The 15,699-nt window shown below is 40.3% G+C and overlaps 2 protein-coding genes across 3 annotated transcripts; both read left to right on the top strand.

Moving 5' to 3' along the window:
• Positions 1-300: 300 nt before the first annotated feature.
• Gnptab (N-acetylglucosamine-1-phosphate transferase subunits alpha and beta) lies at positions 301-4,865 on the top strand. The gene is made up of 4 exons (XM_067778031.1): positions 301-572; positions 636-2,048; positions 4,145-4,335; positions 4,399-4,865. Exons 1-4 carry the CDS (start codon positions 456-458, stop codon positions 4,694-4,696), a joined length of 2,019 nt encoding a protein of 672 aa, XP_067634132.1. The 5' UTR covers positions 301-455; the 3' UTR covers positions 4,697-4,865.
• A 2,857-nt stretch (positions 4,866-7,722) lies between these two features.
• cuff (cutoff) lies at positions 7,723-15,699 on the top strand. 2 transcript variants are annotated; one of them, XM_067775156.1, is made up of 5 exons: positions 7,723-7,830; positions 7,905-8,469; positions 8,528-8,672; positions 13,987-14,221; positions 14,288-15,699. In XM_067775156.1, the coding sequence occupies exons 2-5, from the start codon at positions 7,914-7,916 to the stop codon at positions 14,585-14,587; spliced, it is 1,236 nt and encodes a 411-aa protein (XP_067631257.1). In that variant the 5' UTR covers positions 7,723-7,830; positions 7,905-7,913; the 3' UTR covers positions 14,588-15,699. The 2 variants fall into 2 exon arrangements, with proteins under 2 accessions (XP_067631257.1, XP_067631256.1); XM_067775155.1 differs by having other exon boundaries at positions 7,739-8,469.

The following is a 15,699-nucleotide window of genomic DNA, read 5'->3' as shown; positions in this document are numbered from 1 at the left end:
AATTGTGTTAAAGTTTTTGGCGTGGTGAAAGTGACCTACTAGAATTTTGTCACGCTCCGCTGCTTTCCACCGAAGTTCGCGCATGCAATATCTTTATATTCAAAAATTTCAATCAGTGTATTTCTGTGCTTAAATTATGTTAAAAATTCTGTTAAAGTTTTTGGCGTGGTGAAAGTGACCTACTAGAATTTTGTTACGCTCCGCTGCTTTCCACCGAAGTTCGCGCATGCAATATCTTTATATTCAAAAATTTTTGCTATAGTAAACAATGGTGTAAACACATACGAATAACCTGGCGTTTGGAGTATCATTTCTACTCTGCCATAATCAGCTGTTCTGACAGCTTTAGAACACAAAAAAAAACAAGAAAAATGAAACCATTTCTTACAAATAACTTTAATAAACACATAAATAACACGAAAATGTTTTGAGATTCAACATTTAAAAAGAGAGGCATGCGGGGGCATACAAAGTGGTTACGAATGCTCAGAAATAATTGGAAACGTTTGAGGCGGCGACGCGTGATGCTCATCATAGGTGTTCTAATAATTGTGGTTTGGCTGTTCAACCAGGTAAAAAAATACACCTTGCAAAACTTCCTACTGAATTATGCACTATTTATATATTATCTGTAGCGGAATGATGCTACCACAATTCGAACATATTGCGAACCCATCGATGTGGTATATACCTGGGTTAACGGCTCAGATTCTGTATTTATAGAAACGATACGACGCTACAATCCATCATATGACGCCGCACGTTACGATGACAAAAATGAGTTACGCTATTCGCTGCGTTCTTTGGAAAAGTTTGCCCCATGGGTGAGGCATGTTTATATCGTCACAAATGGACAAATACCATTTTGGATTGATCTGAGCTATGAAAAAGTAACAATTGTACCACATGAAGTACTTGCACCAAAGCTCGAGTTGCTACCAACATTTTCAAGCGCAGCAATTGAAACCTTTATACATCACATACCAAAATTGTCACAACGGTTTCTCTATTTAAATGATGATATATTTTTGGGTGCACCACTTTACCCAGAAGATTTATACACTGAGTCAGATGGTGTACGTATCTATCAAGCATGGATGGTGCCAGACTGTGCCGAAGATTGCCCATGGACTTATATTGGTGACGGAGCATGTGATCAGCATTGTAATATAGCAAAATGTCAATATGATGGTGGTGATTGTAGCAGCACCACTAATGACGGAAAAAGTGAAGAGGAACAGCGCATGTATGAACATCATGATGTCGATGAGCACACTAGAACTGTTGAAGTGAGACATTTTCCATTGAGAAAAAAGTTTCGCAATATAAAATATTCAGCAAAACGTAATGGTTCACATTTTCGTGCAATGGTGCGTCATAAGAATCTCAGTACACTAGCCGAGCTAAGACGCATTGTTGATAACTATAATAATCAATTAAAGTCCAATATTAACACCGATCAGCAAAAAACTTTCCTCTCGACACAATCCAACACTCTTCGTTACGCTGGAATGAAGGATACAATCGGTACGACGCTAAATTTAACATCGAGTAGAAAAAACGAAACAAGTAAGGATATCTATTCACATTCCTTGATACATACAAATATGTTGCTGAATCGCCATTATGGATTTAAAGCACGTAACGTATTGGCACATGTTGGATTCTTATTAGATCGCAATATAATAAATGCAATGCATAGAAAATTTGCCAAAGAGATCGATGTGACAATTTCGAATCGTTTTCGTTCAGCGAATGATTTACAATTTGCTTTTATCTATTATTCGTTTCTAATGAGTGAGACTACTCTGTTAACGGTGGGTCAAGTATTTGACGATTTTGATACGGATGATTCGCATACATGGTCTGATCGTGAGGTGCGCACATTTTTAGCACGCATGTATCCGTTGCCATTAGACTGGTCAGCAGTGCGTTTCTTTGAAGAAGTAATAAGTAATTGCTCACGGGATTTAGCTTTGATTTTGCCCAAAGCGGATGCAGTACAATATTCAACTCTAGTTTATGAGCGTTATGAGGACTCAAATGTGGTAAGTATGTACATATGTAATTGGTGCGTAATAGAGAATTAACGTAGTAGGTATTTCCCTGCTGCTAGACCTTTGCTCCGTAATGAAAATAAATAAATAAATGTAAGGCGCGATAGATAGATAATTAATTGAGGATCGCACTGCGACCATTGGTCTATTGTGCCCTCATCTGCTTCACAACACCTCAACCAAGCCGACATCTCTGATGAACCCTAGCAGTTCACCTGGCTTGAGGGATTTGATGTGAGAATGTTCTGGCCATGGTGAGCCCATAAACTTAACCCTACGTCTTGAGATTGCATCACACTCCAGGAGGATATGGTCGGCCGTCTCTTCTGATCGATCCCAAAATCGGCATGTGTTGTTCGATATTATACCCAGCTTTTGCATGTGCCTGTTGAGTCTACAGTGTCCTGTAAGAATAGCTGTTAGGATTCTTAGGTTATATTTCGAGAGGCCTATAAATGCCCTGTATCGAGTTGTGCAGTAACCCCCTAACAGTAGCTTAGATTGTCTCAGGCCTAGCATATTACGCCATAGTTCTTCCCTCTTTTCCCCTTCTTCTACGTCTCTCATCATGCTTACAGGTTGCTAAACATTTCTTTCGATAACCTTATTAAACTTAAAACGCTCACTACGCTACATAAATTAATATATATGAAGGAACCTGACTATCTGTATCGGGGGCTAAATTTTCTCCAGTCGTCTAGATCTGTTCTCCTTACCCACTTCAGACATCAGCTAATATCTGATCGCCAGTTCTTCATTACTTCCATACGTCTTTGGAACTCGCTCCCTTCTAGACTTAGGCTTTTAAGCAATGCTCTGCTCCTTAATAAAGAATTAACAAGTTTCTATAATAACCTGACAATTAAAATACTGATTTTTTCTAAGCAAATGTACTCTATCATTCGTTTATTTATTTATTTACTATTTATTAAATATATTATTTATTGTAACCTTTTCTTAGCCAAAGTCATTAGCTTTAAGTTTCAAGTTTAAATTGTTCCTATTTTATGCCTTTTACCGACTAGCACTATAAAATAATTTTTGCCAAATTGTTGTGTGGGATGAATTGCCTAATAAATACAAATACAAATACAAATAGATGCCCCCTAGTTTCCTGCGGGCCTACTGGCAGGAACGGCTCAGGACCAATAGGTCGTATCGTTGCTGCCTCTCTGGCCAGGCTGTCCGCCTGCAATTATCATTAAGGCGCGATAACCTGCGAAGAGATTTTTAGGCCGAGCTTCTCTTCCAATTTTCGTCCTGCTCCTTTTTTAATTTTTCCTACAAATTGGCGGGACAGGACCTACATGTTTCATGCCGACTCCGAACGGCATCTGCGAGGCAGATGAGTTTTGATATGACATGACCAAAATATAGCTGGAGCCTTATTATTCCAGCAGCATTTCTTACGTAGACATATGATTCATGCAGTAGCTTCTAATTTGAACCATCTTACTTATGACATTTTTTTTACTTATGACATCATCATCATTAATTAGCACTTAACCTAAGCGATTTTGAACGTTTGCTCGCAAGCCACCCCAGTTTTTCCTCCCATAACTGACGTCCAAATAGTGAAATGTGCAAGCAAATCCTCCCTCACGTGTCTCTCCCAACTCAGTGGAGATTTCACCGTACTCTCTTTCCAAATATTGTTGTGAAGAGAAGTACTTTCTGGGTCGATTATGTCCTTAGGCTTTTATTTGTGTATGTTTATATCTGCTTAAAGCTCACGCCGATGTCAACAGTTATAGGGCCAGATAAACTTCCTCTCAAACACTTCAAGGGCTATCTAAACTTCTCTGGATATCATCCATGTTTACGATCCATACATTAGGAGAGGTATGAAGAGATTTATAGAGCGGAGTATAGCTTTTCATCCTCTACTTAGTCCAAAGTAGAGACTGTTGGTAAGATTGATTTTACGATGGTTTTCTAAGCAAACATTCTTTTCGCTGTTATTCCTGGGTTCTAAATAGATAAAGTTCGCCTTGCCGCCTAGTTTTACTTCCTTATTCAGATTTGAGAAGACTCATTGTATATGAATATTATATGAACTAGCATTAGTAGTTGAAATAAATTTTCAGCCAACCATAACTCGACAATTAGTGGAAAGATGTCATCCATTAGCAGAAGCTCTACAAACCAACTTCGCTGTTCGCCCCAAATATAAATATAATATAAATCCGAAACGTGCTATACATAACAACTTCATGATGTTAACATCCAATGTTTCAGATGTAGTGAATGGATTTGATAAAATGCGCCGCAATCCTAGGTAAGTAACTCATAAATTTCCTTCCATTTACGCATTTTCTTATAAGCATTTTTATTGTATTAGAAAATTCAATTGCATCAATGACAATTTGGAACCTGATCATGAGGAGGATAACGAGCTTATACGACATTTGTTGGAAGATTTCTACCTTTCATTATTTCCTCGACGTAGCAATTTCGAATTAAAATATGAATATCGCAATCGCTTCACAACATGGCACGATTTCCAACGATGGCGTAGACGTAAGCGTGCTGCTTTGGTTGTTGCATATTTAGCTAGTGCGATATTAATTTTATTTATAATTCGATTTATATGCATACATAAAGCAAAGTTTGTGCGCCGTTATGTGCAAAGCTTGTAAATTTCTCGAAATATGTGATATACGTATGAATTTTTAAATATTTATGTAAGGACTTAATTTACTCATTACATGCAAAGCTATGCCAATGACGATATATTAGGATTAAAATTGAAATTTGTAAGAGGCTTATAACACAATAAAATAAATTTTAAAAATCCTTACCACCAAAGCGTATTTTTTTCATTTACCGCAAACCAAGGAATCAACCGGAAATAGTTATTTTTCAGCTTTCTCTCTATCCGATATTTTTAAGTTTGTTAACGATTATCTGCTTTTCGCGGGACAACAAGTGAATGTTAGTTCTGACATCCCGGCTACCCGCAGTCGAAATTATTGGCGATTATCGATAAACATGAAAGTAATTTGTTTGGAGCATGGCTCAACTCTATAGGAACAATTTTCAAAATCAGCATGTTGGATGTTAGACGAATGGAATGGAATGAAAACATAAAACTTATCAGCTTTTGTGTGTAGTAAGAAAATGTTGTCAATGCGTTGGTTTCATTTTGAGTTTGCCATCTCCGTCTGACAATCCCTACTCCAGTGATATGAAAAAAAATAAAATCGGCTGATGAGATGAGCCAGCCATATAGTTGAGCCATTGCATGGAGTTCGAACAACCCATTAGACCACGTTAACACATTCTTTTAATCCACAACTAAATTATTAGCTGCCAAATTGCACGCCTCCATCTAGAAATTTCTAGTTCTAGGAAAATATATTGGAATCTCCAAAATTTGTTTACAAGTACCAATTATCGAAGGAAAAATGTATATCAGCTGACTAGTACTATTTTAACTCGACAAAAGCTTTTAGTCTTCAGTGCCATGGATGAATGGATTTGCAACTATTTGTTTCGAGAAAGCGCTATCAAAATGCAAATTTTTGACAATGATGGCACTCCAAATAAAAATTAATAGATCTGAATATGGGGATTTTTGACATTCATTTCGGCGATTTTATAGTTTCAATCATTTAATAAAATGATAGTCGAAAAATATTCATTTCTTTAAACTTATTTTACAATAATACGACTAGTTAGAGTTAAATATAAACAAATCTTAATTAAATAAAAATTACATTTTGATTAAATTAATTAGTCAAATATTGTAACGCATTTAACTCACAGTGAAAACCAAATAATCTTTTGAAATTTGACTAAATGGGACCTAGGATATAATAGTTAACATCATTTAGTGGATAGGGCTTATCTTACATGTCTGACGTTCCAGGTTCTGTGATCAAAATGGACTGGTTGCGTCGGGTTTTCATATTTACAAAACCTGTTTTTAGTTATAACTTTTGAATTGGAAATAATATTTACCCCCCGCCTTCGAACTATTTACACTAAAACAAGTATTTTTATCTTTTTTCCCATAATATTTGAACGCATTTCTACAGTTGTGGGTCAAACAAAAATTTACCGAAAATTTTGGCCCGTTTTTCGTTTTAGCTGGCACATTTTTTGTTCTGGCACCAGGTTCAGCTGGCGCGAGGGATTTATCTGTGATTGTTGCCAGCACAAATTTGAGATAAATCTCTCATGAGAGCGCAAAAAATGAGTTTCGTATCAAGTCATCTTTGTCAGTGCGTTTAGATCATCGTTGCTTTTAGGTCATCTTGGCTTTTAGTACCATCACTACTACTAAAAGCCGTTTGTCGTATCGCTGTAGTCGTATCCCTAACGTAACCCTATACGATACATTGTTATCGATTAATGGTGCCTTAACCTAAAAATCGTGAAAATTTCATAAAAATAGGAAAACGCAAAAAATTACAATAATATTCCACAAAAAATAAGTCTCTTAGTCATAACGTATCCAAAACAATGAATAAAATCTACAAAAAGTTATTAAATTTACCAACTCAAATATTTTTAGGTTATGTATATGGCGAGAAACCAAAAACCAATTGGTTGGCTACGATACGGTTACGACCTTAGCGTTACGATTAGGCACCAGTAATCGATTACATTGATTCCCCACACATGTCAAGCAGAAGATTACGCATTCACAAGTTCAAAATTTCTTCGTGAGCGAATGAAAGAAAGAGAGAAAAAAACAAGAGCTAAAAGAAAAAACGTAAAATTGCCCATAAAAAACAACTGATCTTTTGTTTAAATGCGCAATACGTAATCTTGTGTGTGTGATTTGTGTTGATTCCAATAAGGTTGGTCGAATCAGCTGTTATAAGGTTACCGATATCCTTAGTTACGTTCCATTGAGACTTAAGCGAGATACGGATAGAAATTTAACATGCAAATGCAACAACAATGTTGTGATCCTGATATTTATCTGGTTCAATTTCTGATCCGTATAGCAGTTCTGTTCGTTTTTTGAGTTGGTAGCACTCATGGCTCAACTATATGGTTGGTTCATCTCTACAGCAACAACATACATTTGTTCACATTGCCAAAATCAGAGTGTTGCTGTTAGACGAATGGAATGGAATGAAATCATAAAACTTAGCAGCATTTGTATGTAGTAAGAAAATGTTGTAAATTCGTTGGTTTCATTTTAAGTTTGCCATCTCCTTCTGACAATCTCTACTACAGTTAAATGAAAAAATAAAATCAGCTGGTGAGATGAGCCAACCATATAGTTGAGCCATTGTAGCACTGAACTAAATATGTGTACATTTGTGTATACATAAAAGAATTCGCCATATTTAAAAGCAAAAACACTGAAAGAGTAAACAACTTGAAGATGATGTAAGGAAAATAAATAGTTTGCTTACGTGCGAAACTATTTAAATGTTAATAATTCTATCAGTATCTTAAAATTTTGTGTACGTTTCTTCTTATTTTCAACAAAACAGATGTTTTATATTAGTGCTGCCAGTTCTCATAAAGTTGATCCAGATCGTTCCAATGAGATTTGAGCCAGAGCTCGATAAACCAATGGAACGGCCCTATTTCGATATATCGATTGCATTGATTCTCATAAGGTTGGTCGAATCAGCTGTTAAAAGATTACCGATACGGTTACCGATAAAGCACCAAGGTCTCCAGCTATATAACCGATACGGTTACCGATAACGCACCAATGTCTGCAGCTTAACGAATGTTTAGTTTTTCCGCAAAGCTGCCTTTTCGCCTTCATAAATTTCACGATACCAAACAACTTGTAACTTGGGTAAAATTGTCAACCTAGAATCCTATACCTACTAACTACTGGCAAATCTTCATGTAATGCGTTTTTCCGTTTAGCCATAGAAAATGTTTCAAAAATTGAATACCGGCTTACGTGTTCGTCCTGATCGTGGCGAAGTTTTGCCATTTCCACCTTTCGAAAAACCCCGACCACTAGGGTATTTTAGTGTAGTTGGTGGTATTTTGCGTGAATATGAACCATCTGCCTCACAATTACGGTACTACAAACCACCGCCAGCCAAGAAATTTCCACTTGATCTCAACGAGGGTATGGAAAAAGTTATTAGAAAACCTGAATCTGCTCACGACGAAGGATTGGAGCATTTATTTAAATTCATTTTTGATAACATTGAACGACTTACAAAGTCATCATCGGTTGGAGATCTATCTCAACGGTGTCTCAACGCTGAATTTGTATGCTGGCGTGGGCTGTTACGTTTGCTAATGTGTACGCCATATGAGATGCGTGATGATTGGTCTATTGTGGTAACACATTTCAATGGCACATTCTATATGCATAAACGTGATACTGATCATAATAAAATTCAAAGAGCCCAGGAGACCGAACAACAGCGTATATTTTGTTCGTATGGATTCAAATTTGAGCAATATTGTATGGCAAGTATGTACTATGCGAATGATTTATTGCCTGTATGGATATTAATCTTTTCAAATTATAGCTTCACCATTTCTCGAACCAGACACTAGTGAACCTGTTGATGAATGTAGCGAATTTTCCTGCGTCTTCAAAACGAAACTGGGAGGTATAGAAGTACTATATGGAGCTGAAATGGATGGTGTCATAAGCGAGCAACCAATTTTACTGTAAGTAAATATATTTGACGTAATAGGCTCACTTGATTATCAAAAAAAACCTGGAAAGTTTGAACCGATTTTAGCAAACGCTCTTTTTAAGCAGTTGCTACGATTCTGAGAGTATTTTACGTTCCGCTTATTCGCCTGAGGTTTTTGACAGTGCTGGAAAAATAAGCATGTTGTCCACTATTTAAATCCGGTAAAATCTGTCACTATCACTTTCATATACTTTGTCGTCCGTCGTAAGCTCAAGTTGAGTTCGCAACATTGAACCTCCAAGTCAACTCAGCGCACCTTACCCCAAAGATGGTTGGAGTTGACAGTGCTAACGTGAAGCACCCTTTCTACCTTCCTTTTAGTGCGCATCAACTGAAAAAAATCGTTGTTGTTGTTGTTATATTAACAGTGCTTCGCCGCATTCAATGGACACGACCACTCACAAATCGTCATCAAAGTCCCGTAACGGGAGTTTAAGGTACTGGCTCTTTCAACAGGGGCGGACCATAGGGAGATTGGTGTTGTTGTTGCTGTTGTTGTAGCAATGCCGTCTTTGCCACTGGCGATAGGAGAGATATCGGACGATACGACTCACCTATGTTAGCTGGTTTCCCAGGCTTTAGTAGCGGGACCACCTTGGCCATTTTCAATTTCTCAGGTATGACAAAGGTGGAAAGAGACAGATTGAAGACATGTGCTAAATATTTGAACCCCTCTTTCCCTAGGTTTTTAAGCATCGGCATGGCTATGCCGTCTGGGCCCACTGCTATGGATGGTTTAGCACGACCAATGGCGTCCTCAACCTCTTTAGCGGTGATGGTGATTGGTGACGCGCTGAATTTGTGTTTATGTGCGCGTCTATTGGCTCTCCGTCTATCTTTGTCGACCGTAGGATGCATTATATATTGTCGGCAGAAAGCGCTCACGCATTTTTTCGCGTCCGACAGCACTTTGTCGCCAAAGGCGATGGAAACTTTGTCTTTGTGCTTAGTCGGATTCGATAGGGACTTTACGGTGGACCAAAGTTTACCCACACCGGTAGAGAGGTTACAACCTCTTAGGTGCTCCTCCCATTTCGCCCGCTTGTGTTCATCTACAAGCAATCTGATGCGTTGGTTTATATCCCTTATTTGGGGGTCGCCTGGGTCAAGCTGTCTTATAAGGTCACGTTCTCTCGCTAAGTTTGCGGCCTCCGCCGGAAAGTGGGGCCGGATTTCGGGAATTCTCCCGGCGGGAATGAAATGTGCCGAGGCGGATTTAGTGACCTTACGGAAGGCACGCTCCCCTTGGCGGGCATCAGTCGGGATAGGGAGGGCAGCTAGGCGGCTGTCTGTAAAGGATTTATATTCTTCCCACTTTTCTTTTTTGAAGTTTATGAAAGTGCGTTTTTCAGTGACGATGAAGTCGGCGTTACGCTCAAGCGAAATAAGTATGGGCAGGTGGTCGGATGTCAATGTTACCATCGGCTGCCAGTTGACGCAGTTTACGAGTTCTGCGCTCACGATTGAGATATCTGGCGAGCTGTGACAGCTTCCTACCATACGTGTGGGGGCGTCTCCGTTTATTGTGCAGAACGTCGTTTCTTCTATTTGATCCGCCAACATCTCACCCCTACTGTCCGCCCGCAAGTTCGCGGTCTTTCCTGTGGACGTTATACCCAGAGCAGGTCTGCAATGCAGATTTTACTGTGAGTTTAGTCTCTTGAATCGCAGCAATGCGGATGTTGTGCCGCTTCATGAAATCGACTATCTCCATAATCTTCCCAGTTAGTCCATTACAGTTTAACTGCAGAATTCTGAAGTGCATAAGGGGAGACGTCGCCACTCTGGGGGTAAGTGACGGGTGACTACGTCTGGGTTGGGGAAGGCCAGGACGCAATTGCTGTTGTGGCCTTGGGACTGGGCGCCCTTGGGCAAGCATTGGAGTACCCGGATGATTTGGGTTTGCGACCTGGCAACATGGCGCGATGAAACCCGTCGAGGGGTTGCCGTCGCGGAGACCAGAACATCTAGGAAAGTGACACCACCCAAGGCAGGAGCTGCATTGAGCAGATGTCGCAAACCTATATATTCTGTGCTGGCAGACGGTGCAAACGGAGGTAGGGACTAAGAGTCTTATTCCCTGACCTACACGATTGCTGCCGGAAAAGAGGGGGGAGAAGACGGGGGCAGGGGCTGCTGCTCAGCATTGCTTCCGACTCTACAACGAAGATTGTAATTATGAGTGGTAGCAGCTGTTTGAGTTGTTGGCGCCGTAGGGCGCGAGCAGCAGCGGGTACTTGTTGTGGCTTGCTGAGCAGCGGGGCTGCTGGAAGGTAGTGGGGGGGGGGGGGGGGGGGGGCGCTTAGACGTAGACTACGGGACGCCCTTGGGCGTGAACAGCAAGGAGCCACAAAAGATTTATAAAAGTTACGTGGACGTCGGGTTTTGGGATCAAGCCCAGAACAACCTGTCCGATGCAACCATCCCTTGCACGAGGCACACTGAACAGAGTATGACCGTCCTAAAAAGATTCTTTTCCGGCAGATGCAGCAAAACCATTTCTCAGGCCCGGGGTCAGGAGACGGACCCGGATTGGATTCGATGCCTTCCCGGAGTAAGAGAATATGGAACAGTCCTGCTGCAAGGAGCTGCTGGGCGGATGACAATTTGTGGGAGGGACGAAACAAATTAAATGGGGTCACACTGAAATGACAGTCCTTGGTCGGGAAAAATCCCGATTCGCTCCGGTACATAGAACCGACTGCCTTGAGAAGCGAAGAGATTGGTGTTAAGAGGCGTAGGTTCCACATTACAATTGAAAAGATGGCTAGTGTCATGTGGGGACACGTCGCATTCAGGACATACATTACGTATGTCGGGATTGATTCTGTATAAGTAAGATTTTAACCTGTTACAGCATCCAGAGCAAAGTAGGGCCAGGGTCTTAAAAGGTGGACCTCAAATTATCTGGGTGGTCGGTAGGCACCGGTGCAATTTAGAAACGAAACATCAAAATCAATTAAATAAGGGGTGCCGCAAGGTGGTTTCATATCCCTGCTTTTGTTTAACTTCTACATATCAAAGCTACCTTCGCCACCAGAAGGAGTGGTAATGGTGATATGGTACCGGAGCGTACCGGATTTGTATCCGGCAAAGGACCATCACATCGATAACACTCCCCAAAGCCTTCGGGGAGCAACCTTATTGCTACAACAACAACAACAACAACTATCGTTTGCTACGCTGAAGACTGCACAATAATGGCTACCGGTCCAGGCCCACAGATCAATAAGCTTTGCAACAGAATAAACGACTACCTCCTGATCTCTCCAGTTATTTCGCCTTGCGAAACCTGGCATTATCACTGCCTAGATCCTCCGCGACCTTATTTACAACATGGACGTTCCAAATGTCGACCATTTTGAACATCCACGTCGATGGCACTACGCTACCGACTGTCCTACACCCCAAAATCTTGGGTGTGACGTTCGATCAGGATCTACATTTTGGTGAGCATGCAGCCGAAATTGTACCGAAAATCCAGAGCCGTAATAACATCCTCAAATCTCTTGCTGGCAGTACTTGGGGAAAAGACAGAGAAACGCTCATTAGCACTTACAAAGAAATTGGCCAGCCGATTGCATGCCACGCGTCCCCTATATGGTCGCCAAGCCTAAAAACTACTCACTGGAAGAAGCTACAGGCCTGCCAAAATACTGCTCTCAGAACCGCAACGGGCTGTCTTATGTCCCCAGAACACCATCTACATAATGAGACGAGAATAGTTCCCATCAGGGAGAGAAATGAGATGCTAACCAAACAGTTCCTGTTGAATACCCAGAAACCTGGGCATCCCAACACACATCTGATTGATGAGCCAACACCGCCCAGGGGCTTAAGGAGTCATCTCCTTAAGCATTATGAGGAAATACGGCACCTAAGAACCTAGCCGTATCAAGCCAAAAAACACAAGTAGGTCTTCAGTGAACTCCACAAACAGGCGTCGGACCTTTATGCCAGGAATTGCCCGGTGAATCCAGTACTCAAAGAACAATACCCAAAACTTGCGGTAGAGGAACGCACACTCCCCAAGGAAACGCGAGGCACTCTAGCTCAACTTCGAGCTGGATAACGTAACAGGTTAAACTCTTACCTATCCAGAATCAACCCCGACATACAAAACATTGTCCTGCTTGTAATGTGTCCCCACATGACACCAACCATTACTTTAATTGTAATGTGGAACCAACGCCTCTAACACCCCGCTCTCCACCCCTGTTGAAACAGGAAGTTTCTTTGGACTCCCGTTAGAGGATATTGATGACAATTTGTGATCGGTCGCACTTATTAGATGGAGCGGAGCACTTGCTACAACAACAACAGCCAGGGTGTCTCCCTTGGTATTGTGCTTTCTTCTCCTGCAAGGATAGGATATTGCATATTAATAGCGTGGTTCACCGGGCGCCCCCCCCCCCCCACCCTCCCCCCACCCAACGGGTTAGGGGGTCAGAATATACCCGCGGTAGATATGCCTGTCGTAATAGGCGACTAAAATACCAGATTCAAGGGCTGTGTAGCGCAACCCTTCAGGTTGCCAGCGCAATATATAGCTTCTCCAAACCCAATTGTCGACCTCATCTATCCGCGGCGAATCCTGTTTCACTAACAGACGAGGCTCTGGCGACCCCAAGCTCTTCATGGAACTTGGGGGTGGGAAGGGAGGGATGGCCTGAAGGTTTAATGTGGCCCACACGGTACTGAAGCGCGAGAAGGGAATGCTAATAGGGGAATCAGCAAAATACAATGCATCCGGCCATAAGGAAAAGAAAATCGGTAACTCCCGACCGTTCCAACAACTAATTTTGCTGGAGTTCGATACTTTCAGCCGATATTTGCTGTTGCTGCATTCCGAAAGCATTAATATAGCAATAACATTATATGATGTGTAACGAAAATTAAGTCAAACAAAAGTGGGAACAGGGTGGATCGGAAACACGTCCTTTTCAACCTCCCATTATATGTTGAGCTGTTCTGATCGGAGACTAATACATTCCGGCAGCTTAAAATTCCAATATGTTTGAAAAATATATGTTCCAAATTTTGTTACCTTATGCTGGGAGCACTGGAGGATTGGAAATGCGTCCTTTCTAACCTACCTTAAAAGAGTGGCTCCCAGACTCGTCCGTTTGCCACGCTAATAAATATGCTGATCGGAATCACTTGGCATTCCGACAGCATATTCAATAGAACTAAGTAATTGTATTAAGTAGTTTAAGTTTTATGCCTAAACAGCCGTAATAATAAATAAATTAAATTAATTGCACACTTGTTTTTGTCATTTGCAGTGACGGCGAAAATGCAACCAGTTTGGAAAATTTAAAATTCATTGAACTAAAAGTACGCCAAGGAACCTTAAATAAATCGCAGCTCCAATCATACAATCGTCACAAAACGCGTAATTGGTGGTGCCAATCGTTTTTGGTTGGAATAAAAGATATTTATGTAGGAATGAGAAATGACCAAGGAATGGTTGATCGCATCGAACATACTGAGGTTCGCTCACTGCCAAAACAAGGAATGGTAGGTATTTTAATATTTAACAATTCCTTATTTTTATTCCTAATAATTTGTATGTGCATATTTCAGAATTGTTGGACTCCTAACGTTTGTGCCACATTTCTAATTGACTTTTTGGTACGCGTACGTTCTTTAATGGCTGACTTAAATTGTCCTTATACCGTTTTTGAGTTTTACTTTAACTCTAGTCGTGGTACAATTACATATGAATGTATAAAAGGCAAAAGTGAGCATTCATTTATACCCGATTATTATATAGAGCTAATGCATCCGATAGCAACGGCAGTGCTTATCAATAATGAAATGCCTATTAATATGCATCAGCGACCATTGACAGCAACAGCTGCAGTTAATATTAATAACCAATAATTATTTAGTATGTAACTATGCAAGTGCTTTTTTTTCTAGTATGTAACATAAATCGTCTTGTGACATGTTTTTTCTTTCAAAACTAAGAAATATTATTTACCGTATTTTTTTTTACACAAAAAACGCTTTCTAATCGTTTACATTTTGGCGTTCTAAAAAAAATGGTTATAGGTAGTTCTTCCGACATGGTATTACTTTTCAAAAGTGAAATGATATAACCCCCCAAACACTATTAATTTCTTCTTTTTTTTTTTTTTGGTAAAAGCATGCCCTAGTTTTTGATGATGAATATAGACGTAGTTGCCTTTCGGAAGTGGAATAATATTAACTCCTTAAACTATTTGTCACCTAATTTCTTCCCCAAAACGGGACCGGTAAAGACCTACAAAAAATTCAAGATGCCAGTACTGTGGTACAGCTTTTTTTGCTAAAGGGTATCCATGCAGAAAACATCCAAGAAGTCGGCAAAATGAAGCCCGCTCTATTGGGATGCAAATAACAAATGTAAAAATATTACCTTTTAATCTAAATCTCCCATTGATAATTTCCAACGAAAATTCTAATGAAGAATCATATTGCACATTTCCATACTAGTCGTACACTAAACGTACATTTTGAAATAGCTTCTAATGGATTACAGGCCACATTGATGTAAAATACAAACAAGACCTTTCTTTTTAAGCTTATTAAAGCAAACTGGCGGTCACCGCGGTGTGATGGTAGCGTGCTCCGCCTACCACACCGAATGCCTGGGTTCACACCCCGGGCAAAGCAACATCAAAATTTTAGAAATAAGGTTTTTCAATTATAAGAAAATTTTTCTAAGTGGGGCCGCCCCTCGGCAGTGTTTGGCAAGCACTCCGAGTGTATTTCTGCCATGAAAAGCTCTTAGTGAAAACTCATCTGCTTCGCAGATGCCGTTCGGAGTCTGCATAAAACAAGTAGGTCCCGTCCCACCAATTTGTAGGAAAAATTAAAAAGGCGCACGACGGCAATTGGAAGAGAAGCCCGGCTTAAAATCTCTTCGGAGGTTATGGCGCCTTACATTACATTTTTTAAGGCAAACTTATTTTCCACATAACACCATTTTTCCTTTTTGATCAAAGATTAAA

This window comes from Eurosta solidaginis, chromosome 3, assembly GCF_040869045.1.
Source record: "Eurosta solidaginis isolate ZX-2024a chromosome 3, ASM4086904v1, whole genome shotgun sequence".
In the NCBI taxonomy this organism is placed as follows: Eukaryota; Metazoa; Arthropoda; class Insecta; order Diptera; family Tephritidae; genus Eurosta; species Eurosta solidaginis.
This window is presented reverse-complemented; position numbering and strand designations above follow the sequence as displayed.